Genomic DNA, 20262 nt, shown 5'->3' on the forward strand with positions numbered 1-20262 from the left:
CAAGTCCACTGTTACCCGTCGAAGCCGGAAGCCGCTATAATAGCTCGCATCTCAACCGCGCGGAGCAAGCTAACGGCGGCGCTGCGAGCGTTCCGCCTCAAACCGGATCCAACACGGTGTCCGTGACACGCGCGGCACCGGCGCCACCTCGATACGAGTTACCGAGACGGGCCGCGGTTACCGACACCAGCAAGAGGCTCCTTTTCATGAACGGCTGAATGCAGGTGTTTGTGAGAGAGTGTGTGTGTGAGCGAAATATTAATTACTCATATCAGCTTCCCGTGGTTTTTTGAAAAGCCGCGCGCCGCATACAATGGTGTCGACTCAAATCCAATTTGCATGAGGAGTGCACACGCGTAGATAGGGCCACTCTAATCCGGCCTATTAAGGGGAGCCCAGTGTCTACGGCCACAATGGATGGGGTGTCTGTCATTATGCATGGGGAAGGGAAAGAGAGTCTCTCTCTCTCTCTCTCTCTCTCTCTCTCTCTCTCTCTCTCTCTCTCTCTCTCTCTCTCTCTCTCTCTCTCTCTCTCTCTCTCTCTCCCTCCCTCCCTCCCTCCCTCCCAGCATCTGTGTTCCTTCCTTGCTAACATCAGCGGTCTTTGCTTGCTTGTTTTCATTAATATCTTGTGTGCCATTCAGGAAAATATGCACAATATACGTCCAAAAAACATTAGCAGTCCATGTATATAACAATGAATTAGGCTTGGAATGGGATTTGCTGCTTGTTATTTTGTATGGGTGGCCGTGCTGCAGCCCATTTTGACAGAGGGGATATGAATTCATGTTAGAGATTAGTTTAATAGCCCTCTGCTTTGTTGTACTGTGTCGCGGTTTTGCCCCAACAGACCCTCCTCGGCAATATCCCCTCCAGCTCGACACACACAGACACACACACACACACACACACACACACACACACACCCACGTACACACAGACACACACACACACACACACACACGGCTCCCAGCTACACTATTCCCAATTCCAATTAGTTCTACTGTCAAATAGGGTTCCTGATGTAAAACAATGTGCAACAATGTTAATTCCCAAGCAACCATGTTAATTTCCCTTATTGAAAGTGAAAAAATATAAAGGATTCGGCACAAGCATGCAATCCACATATATTCAGTTACGCTTTGCTTTCAGGTGGAGCCCAGGTTTGGAACAGCACAGATACTCTCTAAAAACGTACTCAACAATTGAATGCATCAATGTCAGAACACCAGGTTGCCAGTACAACTCTGTTGTATATCCTGTAGAATCTTCAGTGGACGTGTGAAACGATGCGTTCGCACCGTTTGACCCCCCCTGCCAAGGCAGCAGCTAGAGAACTGCCATCATCCTGAAGATATCTGTTAAGACCTCTGTCCACCCAAACCTCAAGCAAACGTTTTCCATACGCCTGGCTCATTCTCGTTTTGCTCCCCTCCGCCAAAATAAAAGCGTGAAAACCAGAGTAAAAGAAAGCGCTTACAAAGGCCTCACGCGCTAAACTTTTTTCCACACTCTTTGAAAACCATCATCGGACTAGACCTTTTCTACTTCATTTGCCAAAGAGCGACAAAAATAAAAGCGTGCTAGCTCTTCACTAAAAGTGATGGAATAAACCCTGAACTGCCGAAGCCCTCCCCTCCCCATGTATATCTCTTGAAAGCTCTATTCAGCTCCTCTTATTTATCCTCGTATCCACGGGAGACTCAACTTTTTATCCGAGAGATCTTCCCTTATTATGAGGCTGCATCAAAAGTCATCTTCAAGTCCCCCCCCCCTTTGAAAAAGCCCATCTTTTATTCCCTCAAAACGAGCAAAAGAGCTGCAATAAATCAGAAGGCGAGACGTCAAAACGTTCCTTAATTTCCTTAATACAACGGAACGCTGGCGAGCGCCATGCATATTTTAAGCGGAGCTCCGTTGCAAACCCGCGCCCTCTAATTACCCGGCATGTCGCTAATTGACACCCCCGCATCCCTTCCTCCCCACCGCTGCATCCCTCGCCTCAACACGCTTTGGAAACCAGGGTAACGGGGAGGTCTGCAGGATGACTCGACGTTCCCGCGACTGGAATCAGGCGATGCGGTTGCAGTCGGCGGAGAGACCCTCGTATTGGTGAGGGGGGGCTGTTGGCTTTTCAAATAACAACCGCAGAGAGGAAAATATACAAAACGGCACACTCGTTAGCCTAATTAGGCCGAGCAAGGATGCAAGGACGCCCTGGCGGAGAGAGACGGGGGGAGGAGGGGGGAGAGAGAGCGGAGAGGGGAAAGAAGGACATGAAGGAGAGAGGAAATGAGGAAGAGACAGATAGTGGGAGTCTGGAGGAATACAAAGGGAGAGAGGGAGGAGAGAGAGAGAGAGAGAGAGAGAGAGACAGAGAGAGAGAGGGGAGAGCAAAAAGAAATACAGAGGGAGGGGAGGAGATGGATAGGGGGCGAGGGAGAGAGGGGGAGATAAATACAGAGGGGGAGAAGGAAGGGAACCAGAGGGAGGAGGACATAAGGCAGGCAGGCAGGCGGGTGGGTCAAGGGGGAGGGAGAGAGGGGGAGTGTGGGGGGGAGACGGAGAGGAGGAGGGAGAGGGTAGACACAGAGAGTTAGTGGAGGGAGGGGAGAAGAGAGAGGGGATAGGAGAGAGAGGGCCCCAGCATGGGGGCCATTCATTCTGTGTCTCGGACAGAGCAAGAACACAGAGACGAGAGAACTCTTCCCTGATGTGGGACCAGGGGAGGTCCTGATGGAGGGACGGAAGTTCTGCTCGCGAATGCAGCCGCGTTTTGCAACGCAGAAGACTTTTTCGAATAAGTGTACATTAATGAATCAATAATTAACATGAGTTGATAAGCGTTAATTACGAGCATACAGTTAACTAATGGTCTAGTATTCATTGACTCATGTTGACTAATGGTGAACTGGTTAACTAATGGTGTACAGGTTAACTGAAGGTATTAACGTGCACATTATTTAATAAGACACATTATATTACAACAATCACCAATCCTTCCATTTCGTGTTTTTTTTGTTTATTTCAGAAAAAACACAAACCTCTATGCTAATGCTGTATAATAATGCTTAATACTGCATTAACTAATGTTAACTCCTGGTTCATAAATGTACTCTTACTGTACTGATTTATCGTTATCATCAGAGTGACAAGAAACTAAATAGGAGCTTGCTGTGCATAGACAGTGGTGGTTTATTCTCCTGTACTCTGTAATCCTCTCCGCCCCTTAGCCATCTTGGAACAAGATGACTAAACCATACCTTCCCTCCTAATAACGCATCCCTGTGCTTCACAATAAGTGAGTGAATAAAAGCGTTGCCTTAATAATGCATTAGTGAATAATCGGAGGAGCCGAATAAGAGCTCCAGGAATTCATATCTGGGAGCTTAGTGAGAGCAAGACAAAATAAACCATGAATCAAATATTGATCCATCTACCCTGGAAAATGCAGGCTACTCAAGCATGCACGCACACACGCACGCACGCACGCACGCAAGCACGCACACACCACTGAGTCATCCCACTGGCTGCGATTGGGTCAGTTGCTATGCTACGGTTGGCGCTCCAAACTACTACCATTAAAAAGATGGAAAAAAGGAAAACGCAGATAGCGAGAGAGAGAGAGTGGACCAAAGTTATTCAAATAACCACCTCATCTCCATGTCCCATCCATCCTGCGCGATAACAACCACCCCCCCCTACGAGACCCCCACCCTATTCCACACACAGCCACCATTATGACATCTGTGTCCAGTGTGGGGGTATGGAGGCTCTGACAGTGAGCAATGTGTGTCAGTGTACCCCCCCCCCTCTGTGTGTGTGTGTGTGTGTGTGTGTGTGTGTGTGAGATCTGGAGGGGGTGTCATCCGTTACCCGGGCTGCGGTTCATGGGGAGGGCGAGGGGGGGGGGGGGGTAGGGGTCTTGTCATAGTGGATATGAATATGGAATTCCTTTTTTTTTTCCAGGAGGCTTTTCTCCGGGCATGCGAGGGAAGGGAAAGGAAGGCCGTGATGGATGTCCGAACCGAGCAGGCGAGGTTTAGACTTTTGTATTATTTATCTGTTTTGCGTTTTTCGCCGTCTCCTGCGCCGATCTTTGCGATGACTTTGCGTGTGGATTGCTCCGCCCCCCGCCCCTCTGCTGTTCCACAGAAGCCGCGTACATATGCTCACACACACGCACAAATACACAGAAAGTAGCTCAAAAACACGCACGTACGTGCACACACACACACAAGACCGACACACGCACGCACACGAAACAAACACACACAAGAGACACACACACACACACACAAATATACAAAAGGTAGCTGGAAAAAAACACACGCACACACACACACACACACGCGTGAGACACACACACACATAGACCCCAGCAAGCACACACGACACACACACACAAATATACAAATGGTAGCTGAAAAACACGCACGCACACACTCACACGACAGACACACACACAGGCGAGACACACACATGACACTCACACACACGTACGAGCCCAAACAAGACACACACACAAACTAGACCCCCCCCCTCCTCGTTCCCCCCTGGTCTCCTCCTTGCTGATATGTTTTAGTATCATTGCCGTAATGGCGCGGCGTTCCTCCGTACAGCGGCGGCCCGTCTCTCTCTGCCGTGACGAGAGTCTCCAAGCGTTCCTCCTCCCCTCCTCAAACCCCCCCAGCCCATCTTAGCAGTATGACAGTTGGATGTTGACGCATAAATAACAACTAGGGGGGGGTAGCAGTCGGCGTGGCACTAAGACACAAGGCAGCAAACACCGTTACTAAGCGCTAGGGCGTGTGCACGTGCGTGTGTGTGAGTGTGCTTGTGTGAGAACGTACGTTTTTAAATGTGTACGTGTATGCAAGACGTTTCTTCCTGTGTTTATGCACGTGTAGGTGTTTGTTTATGTGCGTGTGCGCGCATGTGTGTGCGAGTGTGTGTGCATGACGGCTACCCTGCGTGCGTGCCTGTTTGTGTGTAGGCGTCCGTGCACAATCCGGCTTATCCCGGTGCACAGACGCCCCATCGCGTGAGAGATCCAACATCTGCGCCGGAGGACAGCGGCTCTGGTGGCGGCTTTCTCTTTCAACGCTCCGCCCTGCGCCCCGTCCTGGGCATGCACGCACAACATGCAGACACATACACACAACATACATGCATGTACGCCACCCCCACATGTGTGGCGGTGTTTCCTTGTGTGTTTTGTGTGTGTGAACGTCTGTGTGTGCGTGTGTGTTTGCGTGTAAGACCGAGACAGGGGACTAGGGATTACGGCTGTGAAGTCGGCCAGGTTCCCCCAGGAGCGACATGCTGTGACGGAGAGACCAGCATCGCCTACCACGACACCAAGGAGACGGCATGTCCTCCCCTCCTCTCCTCATCCTCCCCTCGGCTCCACGCCATAATAACAAGGCTTAGTTCTGGCACTGCCGCATGTACTTCTACTACTGCCTCTGCTGCTGCTACATCTGCCGCAGTCACGGCAGGCCGCTCGGGGAGGGGTGGCCGGGTGCTTGGGGCGTAGGTGTGTGCGTCGGTACCGTCGCGTATTGTTTGGTGCCGAAACTAATCCGGTGCTGAAAAATGTACCCAATTGATTTGCGGTGCGTAAGCTAGGTTGGAACGCGGCAACCGTTTCTGAAGGCTTTCGGGATCGTTTTGTTGGTGGCGGAGGTGCCACTCAGAAGCGGCAAACAAACGTCTCCACCCCGTTTGTTTGAGTCAGAGCTCGACAGCGGTTCACCGGGCGAGGATCTACGGCCGATTTGCAAAGCGGAGGATTATTGATTCGCACTAAATTTACGGCGCTAATACACGCTAATCAAATCCAAGGTCAGGGCTCAGACACAGCGGCACTGCGCCGGGTTTATGGGGGCACGGTCAGCCCTGCCTGCATGCATTCCCTCGACAAGTAACTAATGGCTCTGTGTGTGTGTGTGTGTGTGGGGGATTTACAATAGCCCATGGATCCTTCATTTGTGATTTCAGAGTTTATAATTGTGTTGTGAAGTTTAAGTATGCAACCTATTGTCGCCACCATCTCTCTTTCTCTCTCTCCCTCCCCCCCCCTCTCCCTCTCTCCCTCTTTCTCCCTCCCTCCCTCCCTCTCTCTCCCTCTGCCAACAAGTACTAAATCAAGGGCGCCATGTGACCTCGCCGCCTGATCAATAAAGTAGGGGAGGGGGGGGGAACCAAACTAAATAAAACAGTGTTTGGGGGCCGCGGGATGGGGGGAGGGGGTCTGGAACACCATGCTGCCACCAGACATTGTCTCGGATGCGTATTAAGGCTAGACTAACAGCGACGAACAACCTTCATTAGCAGTGGACACACACACACAAACACACACGCACACACGCAGACACACACAACAAACCACCAGCTCAGATATCAGAGGACAAAAACAATTCAATTAGCCCTCCAATCCCCCCTCCCCCCCAAATACACACACCCCTCCATTTAATGGTTTTAGCCGATTCAAATTAACATTTTTATGGGCCATTGGCTTACTCCTAACACCCACACACACACACAGACTTCTACATCCTTCTTGATTGGGACCCCCCCTGCACAAATGCATACACATACATACACACACACACACACACACACACACACACACACACACACACACACACACACACACACACACACACACACACACACACACACAAGCTAGGTCCCAATCCAAACCCCAAAGGGAAAAACAATCAAACACATGCACATTAACACACAGACTCATTACTTACTCACTCGCTCACTAACACACACACAAACAAGCACACACTGAAGTGCAATCTACGATCCATACCGCAAAAAAGAAAAATAACTCAAACACGCTCAACTTCACTAACACGCACACACACACACACACACACACACACACACACACACTCATTCCTCACTCACTCACTCACTCAATAACACACACACTCAAGTACAATCCCAATCCAAACCCTAAAGGGGAAAACCAATCAAACACGTACAAACACACACACACACACACACACACACACACACACACACACACACACACACACCTATCTATGCCTACTATAGGTGCGTGCGTGTGCGGACCACCATGCCACCGGCATTGACTTCCACTAATCTGAATTTAAATGACTTCATTTGTTTTGCCTCTGAAACTATTCGCAGGCCAACGAGGAACCGGGTGCGAGGCGGGGGCGACGGCGGGGGCGATGGCGGGGGCGACGGCGGGGGCGATGGCGGGGGCGATGGCGGGGGCGACGGCGGGGGCGATGGCGGGGGCGATGGCGGCGGCGACGGCGGCGGCGGCGATGGCGGGGGCGATGGCGGGGGCGACGGCGGCGGCGGCGATGCGATAGGCGGTGCTGATTCATCTTAAGATCGTAACGCGGGGAAACGGCGGAGGGCGACTCGTCGTTTTATCTCCCTTTCCTCCCTCTTCCAGTCCTCCCCGTTCTAACGTTCCACCGGAAAAGGGAGAAAACTCTCTCCCCCCCCTCCCTCCCCCCCCCTCCCCCCTCCTCCCTCCCACCCGCTCACTAATGATTCTTTGAAAATGGTTTTGGTTCATTTTTCGCTATCGCCGAGGGAAGGCGACAGCCCAGAGGAAGAGGGGCAGATCTAAAGACAGGGAGAGATGGGGAGAGAGAGAGACACAGAGAGCGAGAGAGAGAGAGAGAGAGAGAGAGACAGAGAGAGAGAGAGAGAGAGAGAGAGACTGAAATAGCAAGAGAGAGAGGGAGAGAGAGAGAGAGCCAGGGACAGAGAGAGAAGGGGTGAGAGATTGAGGGAGAGAGAGAGAGAGAGACAGACAGAAATAGAGAGACGACCGAGAGATAAAGAGAGAGAGGGAAATCAAAGAGGAAAACAAACTGTCATTGGAGACAGAAAAGGAGTCGTAAGGAATAAAAAGGGATGATGAGTCGGGGGGGGGGGGGGGGGGGGGGGAATGACGAACGGGGGGGGGGGGGGGGGACATCTCGTAATTAGCGAGAAAGAGCGACGGAGAGAAGAAGAAGGAGGAAAAGAATCCCGTCTGGAGCGTCTGGGACGAACTTGAGACACACCGGCGGAGTGCTTCCATCGGCCCGTCACCCCGCGTAACCCGCCGCTGCTCCGAGACACTGACGTTCCCGAATCCCTTCAAAGAGTGTGACCCTCCCAAGCAAAATAAACAAACCCTCTACAAAACGACGACGCGCAGGAAACGGGCCACCGCGGCGACATAAACAAGCTAACCGACGCACACGCTAAGGTGCGCCAACAGGATGACACTGGGAACAGGAACGCCGATGTGAGCTAGCTAAACGTTCTACACGCCAACGCACGCTATCAGGTTGACAGTGCACAGGAAATGTGCAACCGTGTTGACGTAAACAAGCTAACTTAGCCACACACTAACGCGGGCTCACAGGAACACCGGTGTGAACTAGCTGACTGACCCACACACACAGGCGCTAACGCACGCTAACAGGCTAACAGACACGCTAACATGTGCCCACTAACAAACACACTAACAGACACACATTAACAGAAACGCTTACAGACACGCAAAAAAGCGCGCGCAAACAGCCTCAGGGCAACGGTTGTACTCCAACAGGCACGCGCTAACATCCACACACTTGCATTGGTGGTAGGTGCGGAGGTGCGGAGGTGCGGGGGGTAACCCTGACTCACCTGGAGTGGCCGGTGCGACGAGGCCGGAGAGGAGCAGCAGCACCACGGCCCACATGGCCCTCCTCCTAGTGGGGCCGGCGGCAGACGCTCTCCCCGGGGTTGGCAACGCCGCTGGTGGCTACGCCGCTGGCCTCTGGGGCCGCTGGCCTCTGGGGCCCGCCTCACCGCCGGTGGGAGAGGGAGGGGGGTGCAGCGATGAGAAAAATACTACAAAGGATTGGGACCCCCTTTATCGGCCCTCACAGGTCCGGTACCGGCACAGCTGTTGTTGTTGTCGTTGTTGTTGTTGTTGTTGTTGTTTTTGTCAACCAGACGACAGAATCCTGTTAGGGAACAAAAGAAAGAAGAAAAGTTTGTTGATAATTTGTTCTTAATTGTTGCTCTTGTTCTTTGTTGTGTTTGTCAACAGGACGTCAGGTGGGTAGGTGTTCCCGCCCCAAGCTGCAAAAGACCCAGGTTTGAATCCCGACGCCTGCAGTCGACCTGTCGAACCGCCCTTGAGCAAGACGCCCCCCAACCGACCACAGCCTGCACCTCATGGACGTGCATCCCACAATGCACTGCTGTGAGGGGCTTTTGAGGGACGCCACCAGTGCCGAGTGACTGGATGCCAGGAACGTGTGAGCACAGAAACCACCTTTCCTGTTGTCTCTCGGCGAGCAGCAAAGACAACAAGACGACATGTTTAGCGCCGACAAATACAAAAAACACGCAGATGGCGTTTAGAGCCGCCCTCGGCCATCATCACAGAGGGACGTCCCATTCCTCGGAGCGCCACGGCGTCCCCGTCACACTGTGACAGGAACGCCGATGCCTCACACCGGGGTGGGATTGACAAAACACGCACGAGGAAGAGGAGGACGACGATGAAGAGCAGAGTGTTTGTTGATCACGTCTACAAAGTGATAACCGCCCTGATTCACTCCCACAGAGAGATGTTTTGTGTGTGTGTGTGTGTGTGTGTGTGTGTGTGTGTGTGTGTGTGTGTGTGTGTGTGTGTGTGTGTGTCATGGGGGAATGAATGCATATGTATGCGCCTGTCAGCGTTTGATGTCGGTGGTTGTTTTTTCTAAGGGCTTTGGTATAATAATCAACATCACATCAGCGCCAAGGTTTCATCATCTCCTTTGAGACGACATCTTCACAGTGTGAGTTTTGTCTTTTTCCGATGTACGATTCACACAAAATGGCTACCCCCCACACACACACACATGAACACCCACACACACACGCAGGCCCTGTGTTGTGTTTATGAGCTACAGCCCGCCCTACCGTTGACGGATGATGTAATCCAAAGGTTCACAGGCTGTCCATTATATCGGCTCTGACTGCGCATTGTCAGCTTAGTCCCATCAACCGCATTTAACATGATGACGGTTGAATCGGCTTTATTGATTCTCTCCCCATACGAGGGATCCATGGTGATAGGAGTTATGTATGATATTAGGTGGAAAATAAGATTATAATCCGCTGTGTGGGCGAAATTCTGAAAAAAACCCTCGCCAGAGTCATTATCCCTGATGGTTGCTGGGTCTGCATTTCAATTAGCACTGCAAGATAGCTAGCTAAATTCGCCCAATTCTGGCTAACACAAGTTCTTAGTATCACAAAAACACTGTCTGGAAGGCTGAGAAATCGCAGTAAACTTCCCCCCAAATGGAAACAACGACACAAATCATATGCTGGCAGCTACGCAGGCTCGTGACGGAAATGTGTAATCCCCCGGGATGAGTAATCCCCGGAACTCGTCGGGAACGCGGGCATTTCCCAAACTCATAATCTGCTCTGTAATCCGAATTTTGGACCAAAAAAAAGAAAGACAAAAAAAAAAAAAGGTCCTGGATTAATATAATCTGATTTTCGTAGAGGGGGATAGCGGCTGGGATTAGGACAGGGGTTGGGGGGGTGGGAGGAAGGTGGATACAAGCCCTGGCAGTGACGAGTGTACATCACCAACATAGCCTTTGGCATTTACAAGGTTATGTGAGCCGCAGTCCTCATCTTTTCCAAAGCGTGGGCCAGCCAGGACTTTGTTCGGAATTGGAATCCTCTAATGCCAAAAGGGTGGCCATGGATTCGAGTGGAGCACTGCTACGGCACTCCAATCCACTTGATATATAAAAGGCCAGCAGCACTGTTAATGTGTGAAAACACGCCGAAGCTACTGCGGCCGTGTTCCCATGTGCTGTTAAGCTCAGGAATGCTCTCTAGCATAACGACTTTGATGCAATAAAGGGCACCGCATCCCGTTGGGAAGAAAAGGATGGAACGTAATGAAGAGATCCCCTTGACATTGAGTCATGTGTTTGTCTTAATCTTAAATGATCATCAAAACACGTTGACAAGGACGTGTCTGGATTAGGTGTGGTGTGTGTGTGTGTGTGTGTGTGTGTGTGTGTGTGTGTGTGTGTGTGTGTGTGTGTGTGTGTGTGTGTGTGTGTGTATGTGTGTGTGTGTGTGTGCGTGCGTGCGTGCGTGCAAAAGCCCCCGCAACATGCAAAAGCGCCAAACACGCCAAATCCACCCAAATCGCACTAATTATCGAATCAATGGATTATATCAAATGAAACAACTTCACAGGTTGACTTTGCTCAAGCGTTCACTCGCGATTTTCCGAGGAAGAAGGTGAAGTGTGATCTTCGGAAGACCAGGTGTGTGGGATCCAAATGAAAGAACAAAAGTGTCTTAAAAGCACAGATATGTGAAACCCGACAGAACTTGATGCGCCGGTGGAGCCCTGCCGACGTCTCTCTCACTCCGACTGTAGCCTGGCCATGCGTGGCAGCACACAGATGTTTCTGCACTTTTGGATTCGCTTTCACTTTCTGTTTGTCGGGGGGAGATAAGCCTCCCTTAGCATTAATGAGGAGCGGCCGCACCAACACTGATGTACGATCACTTTTGTGTTTGTGTGTGTCGACGACACACATGCCTACCTGCGTGTCTGTCTGCACACGATCCCTCACCCAGAAACAGAACAGCTTTAAAAAGTGCGAGTACACTGCCAACCGGCCCCAAAATAAAGGATGTTTTTTTTACCGTAATCTGTCTCTACTTAAGGGAAGCCACAATAAAATGAAAAGCGTAATGTCCTTTTCGCTGGTGTCTGGGTTCTCGCACGGATCAGGGGAATAATTGCTCATCGTGTCGGACAATGCCGTAAATCCGAGGGGGGGGTGGTGTCGCTGGCCTCATCTCCATCCGGCTGTTTACTGAAAACAGCGGTTCCGGGGATAAAACCTGATTTTATATTTGGTATAAATAATAAATACACAAACAGGACAACCCGCTGATGCGGCCGTTTGGTTCCGCGCGTCTCGTCGTCTCTAATGTCCTTCACCGGATGAAATGTGTCCCGGAATCGTGCCCGAGTACCCACTTTTAAATTAAACATTCCGCAGTTTGGGTCGACACACGCTGGTTCGCCGTCCTCTGCGCCGTTGCCATGGCGATCCGGTGGGGGATGAAATGGACTAAGAGGGAATTAGGGACTTTTTCCGGCTATGATGATATCGCACAGCTAAAAGCAAATCAAAACAGAGACACACCAGCACACACACACGGCACCAGTCCCGGATGCCGTTGTTTATTAATACATGTACCCATTTGCATTTATGTTGCCCATCTGTGAAAAAGTTTACACTCACAAAGGTGTAAAGGGAAGGGTGAAAGGGTGGCGATGCCAACAGACGAGGATTAGTTTGTTGTGATGGCAACCCTAATCCCAAAAATGGACGAGTTTCAAGTTACAGGATCGATCGCTATCTCCATCCCCATCTCTGTGACGACCGCAGACAGTTAGCCCCTGGCCCGTCACACCCACACCCAGAGGACAGCCCGGAAACCCTAGACCCCTTTCATTAACGCAGCAGCAGGGGCCCCTATGGGCAACACAGTGAAACGCGATCACCATGCGCTGTCACTGGGTCACGCTAAACTAGGAGCCGCTACGAGCCACGCCCAAGCCCAACCCACATAAAAACCACATGATGCATTGGGTTCACGTTTCAAGCCTGGGCTTTAATTGTGAGGCTGGAATAATATATGCATTAGTTTCCGGCACGTTGCTTGACCAGCTGCACGAGACCAGATGGGACGAGTTGGCCTTTTTATATTATTCACTTTTTTTTTTTCTTCTTCTGTTATTAAATGGATGCGCGCCACATGTTTATGCAAAACGAGTGTCTTGTATAAAGCGAATGTTAATCAAGCGCCAGGGGTCTTGCGTTTCTGTGATTGACATCAGCGGTTGTAAATCTTAAGGAATTAAACAAGAAATAATTCATTAACACCCCCACGCGTCCCTTTTCTTCGAGGTCACCGAGGACGATTTATCGGGGGGCCAGTTCTGAGATGTTATGATGTCGGGAACGTCGAACAGATAATAACGCAAGCGGGAGGTGGGGTGGGGGTCATTTCCCAAACATTTCCTTGAAACTTAATCTTGACACCGTTTAACGATATACACAGTTATTCGACTCGCACACAGAAGCCATATCGCACCACACCGTATGATCAGGGTCTGATCCAGCTGATCAGAGCAAAGTACGGAATCAGAATGCTGACTCTTTGCCGTTCGGATCGGGATCAGGGAGACTTGGTTTACAGTCGGACTGACAGCTTGGACCGGACCAAAGTAACCCACACACAAAAACTCCTTCTGTTACTTGGAAGGTCCAGTTTTAGAGTGTGAAATACGAATTGGCCTTCAATATTGGCCATGGGTAGGAGAACACACAAGCCCACACACAAGACCCCCCCCCCCCCACACACACACACACACACACACACACACACACACACAAACACACCTCGACGGCCACAGCCACAATAGAAACAATACAGTGACACTACCTGTGGAAATGCGTGGCTCGCACTACGAAAATAAATAAATACATGAAAAGAAATTATGCCGGCTGCAAACAAATAAATAAAAATTACCATCTCAAATATGAAACATTATGCGGGGGCATACAATGGGGATAGGTTACAGTCTCGGTGGGGAGCGAGGGAGGGCACGCAGTCTGCTGAATGAAAGGCAGATGGATGCCCGGGTTTTAAACCTCGGAGCGGGGCGCGCCCGCCTTGAGACAGCGCCCTCCTTTATGATGCAAAGCCCGGGCTTTATCCCGCAGTCTCCAGCTCCTCTTTAGCCAGGCCTGCAGCCCTCCTCGAGCACACACACACGAAGAGATGCACACACATCCACACACGCGCAAATGTGCATGTAGATGGACACAGACACACATACATGCAGAGACACACACACACACACGCGCGCGCGCGCGCAGACATGCACACACGCGTAGACACAAGAAATCACACATACACAGACGCACACACCCTACCGTACATAAACACACACTACCGTAGACACACACACACACACAGAGGTATATGATTGCTTAATACAGCAAACACACCTCCCCCCCCGACCAAACAGACACAAGGAAATAGAAATGGGAAGCAGAAGAGGAGAAAGGGAGAGACGGAGGGAACGGATAGAGGGATCGAGTTATCGACAATGGGAAAAATAGAAAGAGGAGAAACAATATTACACATTGGTGTGTGTGTGTGTGTGTGTGTGTGTGTGTGTGTGTGTAAGTGAATTAACGATTTGGAGTCAAGGCAGGGCCGTCGCCTCCTCCCCAGGCGCCGTCACTGGGGAGCTCAGGTGGGCCCGTTACCATGACGATACCGCATCACTTCCAAAAGGATGGGAGGTTTAATAAAAAAAAAAGAGCAATGGCTGCCGTGCCGCTATGTGGCGAGAATTGTGCTCTTGGGCTGAATCGCACCCCCCCCCCCCCCCCCCCCCCCCCCCCCCACCTGTGAATCCATAATTATACGACCAAACCGGAAAAAAAACACACAAATGTGTTGTCACCTGTATCAGTCATTCAGCGCATGGAATACAGCACACAACGGCAGTGCTCTGCCCGGTGTCATCATGACTCACTGGCCATTGTTTTCTCTTTTCGACGGCCACCTCGTCCGATAGATTGCAAATCTATTGTGCGGGCCGGAGCGATTTCATTCCGACACTGATGGATGGCGATTGGCCGAGCCAGGGAAACATGATCCAGCGCTCTTTAAACGCACGTCTTTTGTCCCGTCGTTGCCATTGATTGATTCGCGTTTTACCGGTCGAATTCGATTGCCGTCGACGGTCCTATTGGGGACAACAAAACCAGTCCAGAAAAACAAACCCATAGCCTGGGACGATAATTACCGACTGGAAAATAAATCCAACTGCCGGGGCCACAGGCAGATGGGGTGGGTGTCTGGACGGGTCGTCTGATGAGACCTTTTTCCTATCGTTCGCCCCGAGGTGCCCGGGGTTCGTACCTGGAAGCATATGGTGGACGGCCAGTGGCCCGCGGTGGCATGGATCCCGGCCACTGCGGGTTAAACCGACACAAAGAATGCCGCCATATGGACCATTCACCCCCCCCCCCCTTGCCCAACAGTCATTTTTTCCGCAGCTAACCAAATGATATGTGGGGGCCCCCACGCCGACTGTCATGGATAATCGCTTTTTTTATTATTGGTTTTGTTATTTAAGTTCTTTTTATTGCACCCAGGTCCCGATTTGCGCCCGTTTTCTGTCCCCCTCTTGTCTGCATTTGCATATTTTTCCAATACACTCCATTTCTAGACAAATCGGGGCAGTCGAGCATGGAGCGCACACATTAGATGAGGACACCAGACACACACACACAAACACACACACACACACACACAGATGCATACACAAAGACAAATCTGGGATACAGGCAAATTCCAATGTGAATAGCTCTGATCTCCATAATGATTCTCATACCAACGTCAGATGCTATACACAAGGGTAAAATATAATGTAATCCTGAAAAATGTATCGCACAGCATCCTGGGAAAAAGGTTTACCCCAGGGAAACTGTTGTGTCATTTGAGGAAAAACACATTTCATCATAAACTGGAGACATAAATATAATATATATAAAATTATAATATATATTTTTGGGCTGGGTTTACCTTCTACCTATGCAACGCATGTTGATGACTAACTTGTTTTGACCCCTAATTGTCCAATTGTCCAGCACTAATGTGCTGGTTTGTGTGTGTTTGGGGCGTGTGTTTGAGGAGGGGGTGGGGGAGATCATTCACCTGGGCTGTCCGTCGGCATAGCAACGAGGCAGTTTGACTGTGTCGCAACCGCGCTGGTCAGGACTAGGGGACATTATTCAAATGGGTTCCAGCGGACCTGCAGTCTCTGCTCCTCCATTTTAAATAAGCCATTGAGGGGAAGGAAGGAGAGGGAGAATATAATGGGGAAGAAGGGATTGTGTTGCTGAACGACGCTCACACACACTGTTGGGATTTTGTGTACTTGCGGGCATTTGGAAAAATGGCGGTACTGAAAATAGGGGTGGATGTTTTTTTTTCTTTTTTGCTATATTAATATTTTACTGCCGACCCATGCATGTTTCATTATGAAGCCAAACTCCAACATTTCATGATTATTTTTTTAACAGCTTTATCAATAGAATTAGGCTTTGCCAGAAATACTCAACGTTAACGGCAAAATTGTTTGCTCAGTAATGTTCACAAAGACACTAAATATATATTAAAAAAATGCATCTCCACAAAAATATAGTCCTTCAGAGATCTTGAAGGTTTTCAAGTGAGGGGTAACACAATGCATTCCAGACCTGTCCAAAGAAACCAAATGCATAAATGGTTAGATGTTCCAGCATGTCCTCCTACCTGACTAGGATGTAAAAACAACACACAGAGTGGTTGGCCATGTGTCCGTGTGTGAGTCAGCATCAAACATAGTCTGAGAGTTGTGTTGCAATAGTGTGCGTCTGTGTCGGAGAGAGTGTCCGGGGGCAATGTTTGAAAACACGAAACCGTGCACATTAATAGAAAAGTAAACCAGTACAAAAGAGGGATAAAAGTGCCTCGAGTCTAGACAATTATTAACCCCGGGCTGGGACAGAACAGGATGTTTCCTGTTTCCGCGCAGCGTATGGGAACCATGCTGCCCGCTGACATCACCGTGTTGAAGTTCTAAGGTCAAAGGTCACTCAAGAGGCTGCTTTAGTGTGCGGTCTTGGCAGATCCTTCTGACAATGCATCTTGACAGGTAGAGAAACAGGGAGGTGCATCGACTTGTCCGAGTGTCCATACAACCCGGCCTCGGGGCTGACTGATCTGACAAGAACAACATGGCAGTGGGTTCGTTGACGGGGTCACGCTCACGATGGAGGGATTCGCACACCGGGGTCATTGGTCGGGGTTCAAGAGGGGAACTGGGTGGTATAGCGCAAGCACTTGCCAATGTGACCTTTGAGGAAGCTGAGACTATTTGTGAGTTTATGCATTTAATTATTTACTTTAGAATGTGTATTCCTCCTTGCAGAAGAAGATTCTCCCCCACCTCCCCAAACCGTAGTCATGACGCTCCAAGTCCAATCCCATCCCCCCCCCTTCCTTCCTGCCGTCCCTGACTCTCCAAGTGCCTTCCAAAAAACCCTCAGAGATAATCATCTATAATTAGACATTGTGTTCTTCCGGGGCCAAGGGCAATAGAGACGGGAGAGAGATTGGAGAGAGAGAGAGAGAGAGAGAGAGATAGATGGGAGTGAGATGGGGGAGAGATGGGGGAGAGAGATGGGGGAGAGGAATGGGGGAGAGATCGGAGAGATGGGAGAGAGACGGGAGAGAGATGGGAGAGAAAGATTGGGGAGAGAGATGGGAGAGAGATGGGGGAGAGATGGGAGTGAGATGGGGCAGAGACGGGAGAGAGTTGGGGGAGAGGGATGGGGGAGAGAGATGGGGGAGAGAGATGGCCTGCTGTGAAACGACTATAAATACGTCACAGGAAGCGGCAGCGGCGTTCGCGAGCGCCGCTAGCTCTACGCTATCACAAATGCTAGCCCTTCGCTATCACAGATTCTACTCAGGCGCTATAAGCTCGCTAGCCCTCCAGACCACTACACCACCGAGGTGAGGGGACTTCTGATTGGACGGGGCCGATCGCCGGTGCATCTCCACGCGGAGCGACGCTATTGGCCCCCGACGTCGAGGGACGCGCCCTGCGGTCTGGTGGACGGCATTAGAGAGGTCTCAGAGGTGCGCGGCGCGATCAACGATTCAAAAGAGAGCGGTTTAGTTACGAGGCAGATAAGGGAGACTCGCGGCCGCTGAAAGGATCCGGCCGCCAGACACTGAGCGGTGGATGTGGCGGTGTCATCCGAGCCCACATCCTCCACTTGAAGCTCAGAGCTATAGACTGGAGCCGGGTAACCCTTGACCCCACTTCAACGGCGGAGTCAATAGCACATTGATAAACACAAAAACAGCCCTTCTGCCAGGGGTGGGATTGGGAAACGACCAGGAATAGGACCCTAAGTGATTAAAGAAGAAGAGGGCTACTGAGGTGTGTTTGGTTCAATCTTAGCCACCTTGACAAAAAGAATGGCCGCGTTAAGCCGAAAACAGAAGTAAACACCCAAACGTTTATGCATCTCTGAGTGAGTGCTGCTTTCGCTTACCGGCGCCGTTTGATTTGATGCTGAACGGCACTAATGAGGTCATTAAAGACTCGCTGGGAAGAGCAAACTTAGCTAACACTGGCGCTTTGAGTAATGGAGGAGCCGGGGATCGAACAACAGGCCGGACCCCGGACGCCTTCGAAGACTCACCGTCGCAAGCCTGTGAGGTTACCGCAGAAGAAGAAAACAACAAAATCAAAACACAATAAGGGACTTTGGGTTTTCCACATTATGTCGAAGGATGTTGAAACATCAGATTGGTTGTCATCTGGACTATAGCTGTTCCCTCGCTGCCTGTACTTTAGTGTCAATAATGTAGTGTCTCCCTCAGCCGTCGACCATGTCTCCACTTATTTTTTCGATACTACTCACACACACACACACACACACACACACACACACACACACACACAAGATAAACAGACTCGCACAAGCAGACTCGCACTCGCACAAGACACACAAACACACCAGACACACACAAACTCACATACTCATCCTGTATCCAGACATATTTTCATAGAGTTTACATGTTTTCATTTTCATTTTCTTAACGGGTAATAAAACGTGCGGTCCGCACTCCGAGGCCGTCCATGCGGTAACGAGGGCTGGCGGTGTTTCCGCACGCACCCACGCGTGGTTAAGGTGAGTGTGCGGTCACGAGCGGCGCAACACAACACTGTGTGTGTGTGTGTGTGTGTGTGTGTGTGCGTTTAAGGTAAGCTCTTGCACACGAAAAGCACAAGGCAACACAACGGACGGGGTGACCTTGCCCCTGGGCGGCCGAGCCGGGGAGCGCGTTGGGGTTGATCCGAGCAGACAACCTCTCTAAATCAAACGATCTGGGAGGGTCGTAGCCGTAGATGGGGGGGGGGGGGGGGGGGGGGGGGGGGTGCCCGGAGCTATCCAGCCATGGTGAGGTGTGGGAGGGCAGGGGGAGGGGGATGCATGTCAACGGAGGGGAACAGATTGTAAAGCATGGCTATGACTAAAGGTGTGGCCCACACGTGCAGAAAACTCTCTCTCTCCCTCTCTCTCTCTATCTCTCTCTCTCTCTCTCTCTCTCTCTCTCTCTCTCCCTCTCTCTCTCTCATAAAACTGCTTCACATACACATTATACCAGGGGACAGGGATAGGTGGTCCTGGTGGGGTCTATTAGCCGGTGCATGAGCACACTTCAGTGTGCACAACGTCCCGGGCAGCGGTGGAAAGAGAGCCACCGGATCGACTCAACTGTCGACCCCTTTCTGAGTGGTCGACCGAGAGCGGTCTGCCACATGCATGCAGACGCCCAGGCTCCCGTTGGGTGCAGCGATACACTGAGTTGAACGGTCCAGTATGTCATCGAGCACACTGACTTCCCCTTGCCAAGTACTTCCTGTTCAATCAGGACTCTGTTGCTGCCGCAGTAAACCCACCACCGTGGGACGAGAAGGGAACTGAAAACAGCGTGCGTACAGCGGTAATGTGCCGGGTTCTTCACGGGGGAGAGCTGAACCGGAACACGGTTGTGGTTCCGTGACGGCCCACCGCACCACTGAAACCGGGAGAAACTGTCCGTTAACCACGGGTCAATAAGCGGCCCTTGTTAAAACGCTGTGTACCGCGCGTTCCGGTTGAGTACCGGTTTACCCTTTCAACACCGCGGATTAAAGCGAGGAGCCCGGTTGAGACAGCGGACCGTGGACTTCGACGTTCGGCGGGGCCCCTGGATCCTGAAAAGTGTGGAAGTCTTGCCTGACCAAGACCCCAGGGCCCACGAGTGTTTTAATAAGATTGCCTCACGTTTATGCCAATAGGATAACAAAGGACCGCTGGCAGAAGGCATTCAGATCGATACTCCGCTAAGGAATACTGATACTGGGGATGGGAGGCTGCCATGAAAGGCCGGTATTTAATTTGGACAAAGAGCTCGGTACTTTGTTAAATGCCAGTTGCCTTCGTCTTTCTCTTCTCCCTGAGAGTTACACGAACCTATTCAGCCTCAACCCTATATCTGTTTTTTTAAAGTATAACTGCTTTTTTAGAAACTAAAATCACAGCCTGC

At 50.8% G+C, this 20262-nt stretch overlaps 1 protein-coding gene across 1 annotated transcript in view; it reads right to left on the minus strand.

Moving 5' to 3' along the window:
* LOC307090879 (adhesion G protein-coupled receptor L3-like) overlaps positions 1 to 8734 on the minus strand; it is a gene marked incomplete at both ends in the record, with an annotated part of 143934 nt that extends 135200 nt beyond the window's left edge. Inside the window, 3 exons of the mRNA XM_079757677.1 lie at positions 7177 to 7367; positions 7587 to 7623; positions 8680 to 8734. Coding sequence (XP_079613803.1) covers positions 7177 to 7367; positions 7587 to 7623; positions 8680 to 8734 — 283 coding nt within the window. The remainder of the gene's footprint in view (positions 1 to 7176; positions 7368 to 7586; positions 7624 to 8679) is intronic.
* Positions 8735 to 20262: the final 11528 nt, after the last annotated feature.

Source organism: Pollachius pollachius (genome assembly GCF_949987615.1).
Source record: "Pollachius pollachius genome assembly, chromosome: 20".
NCBI classification, from domain to species: domain Eukaryota; kingdom Metazoa; phylum Chordata; class Actinopteri; order Gadiformes; family Gadidae; genus Pollachius; species Pollachius pollachius.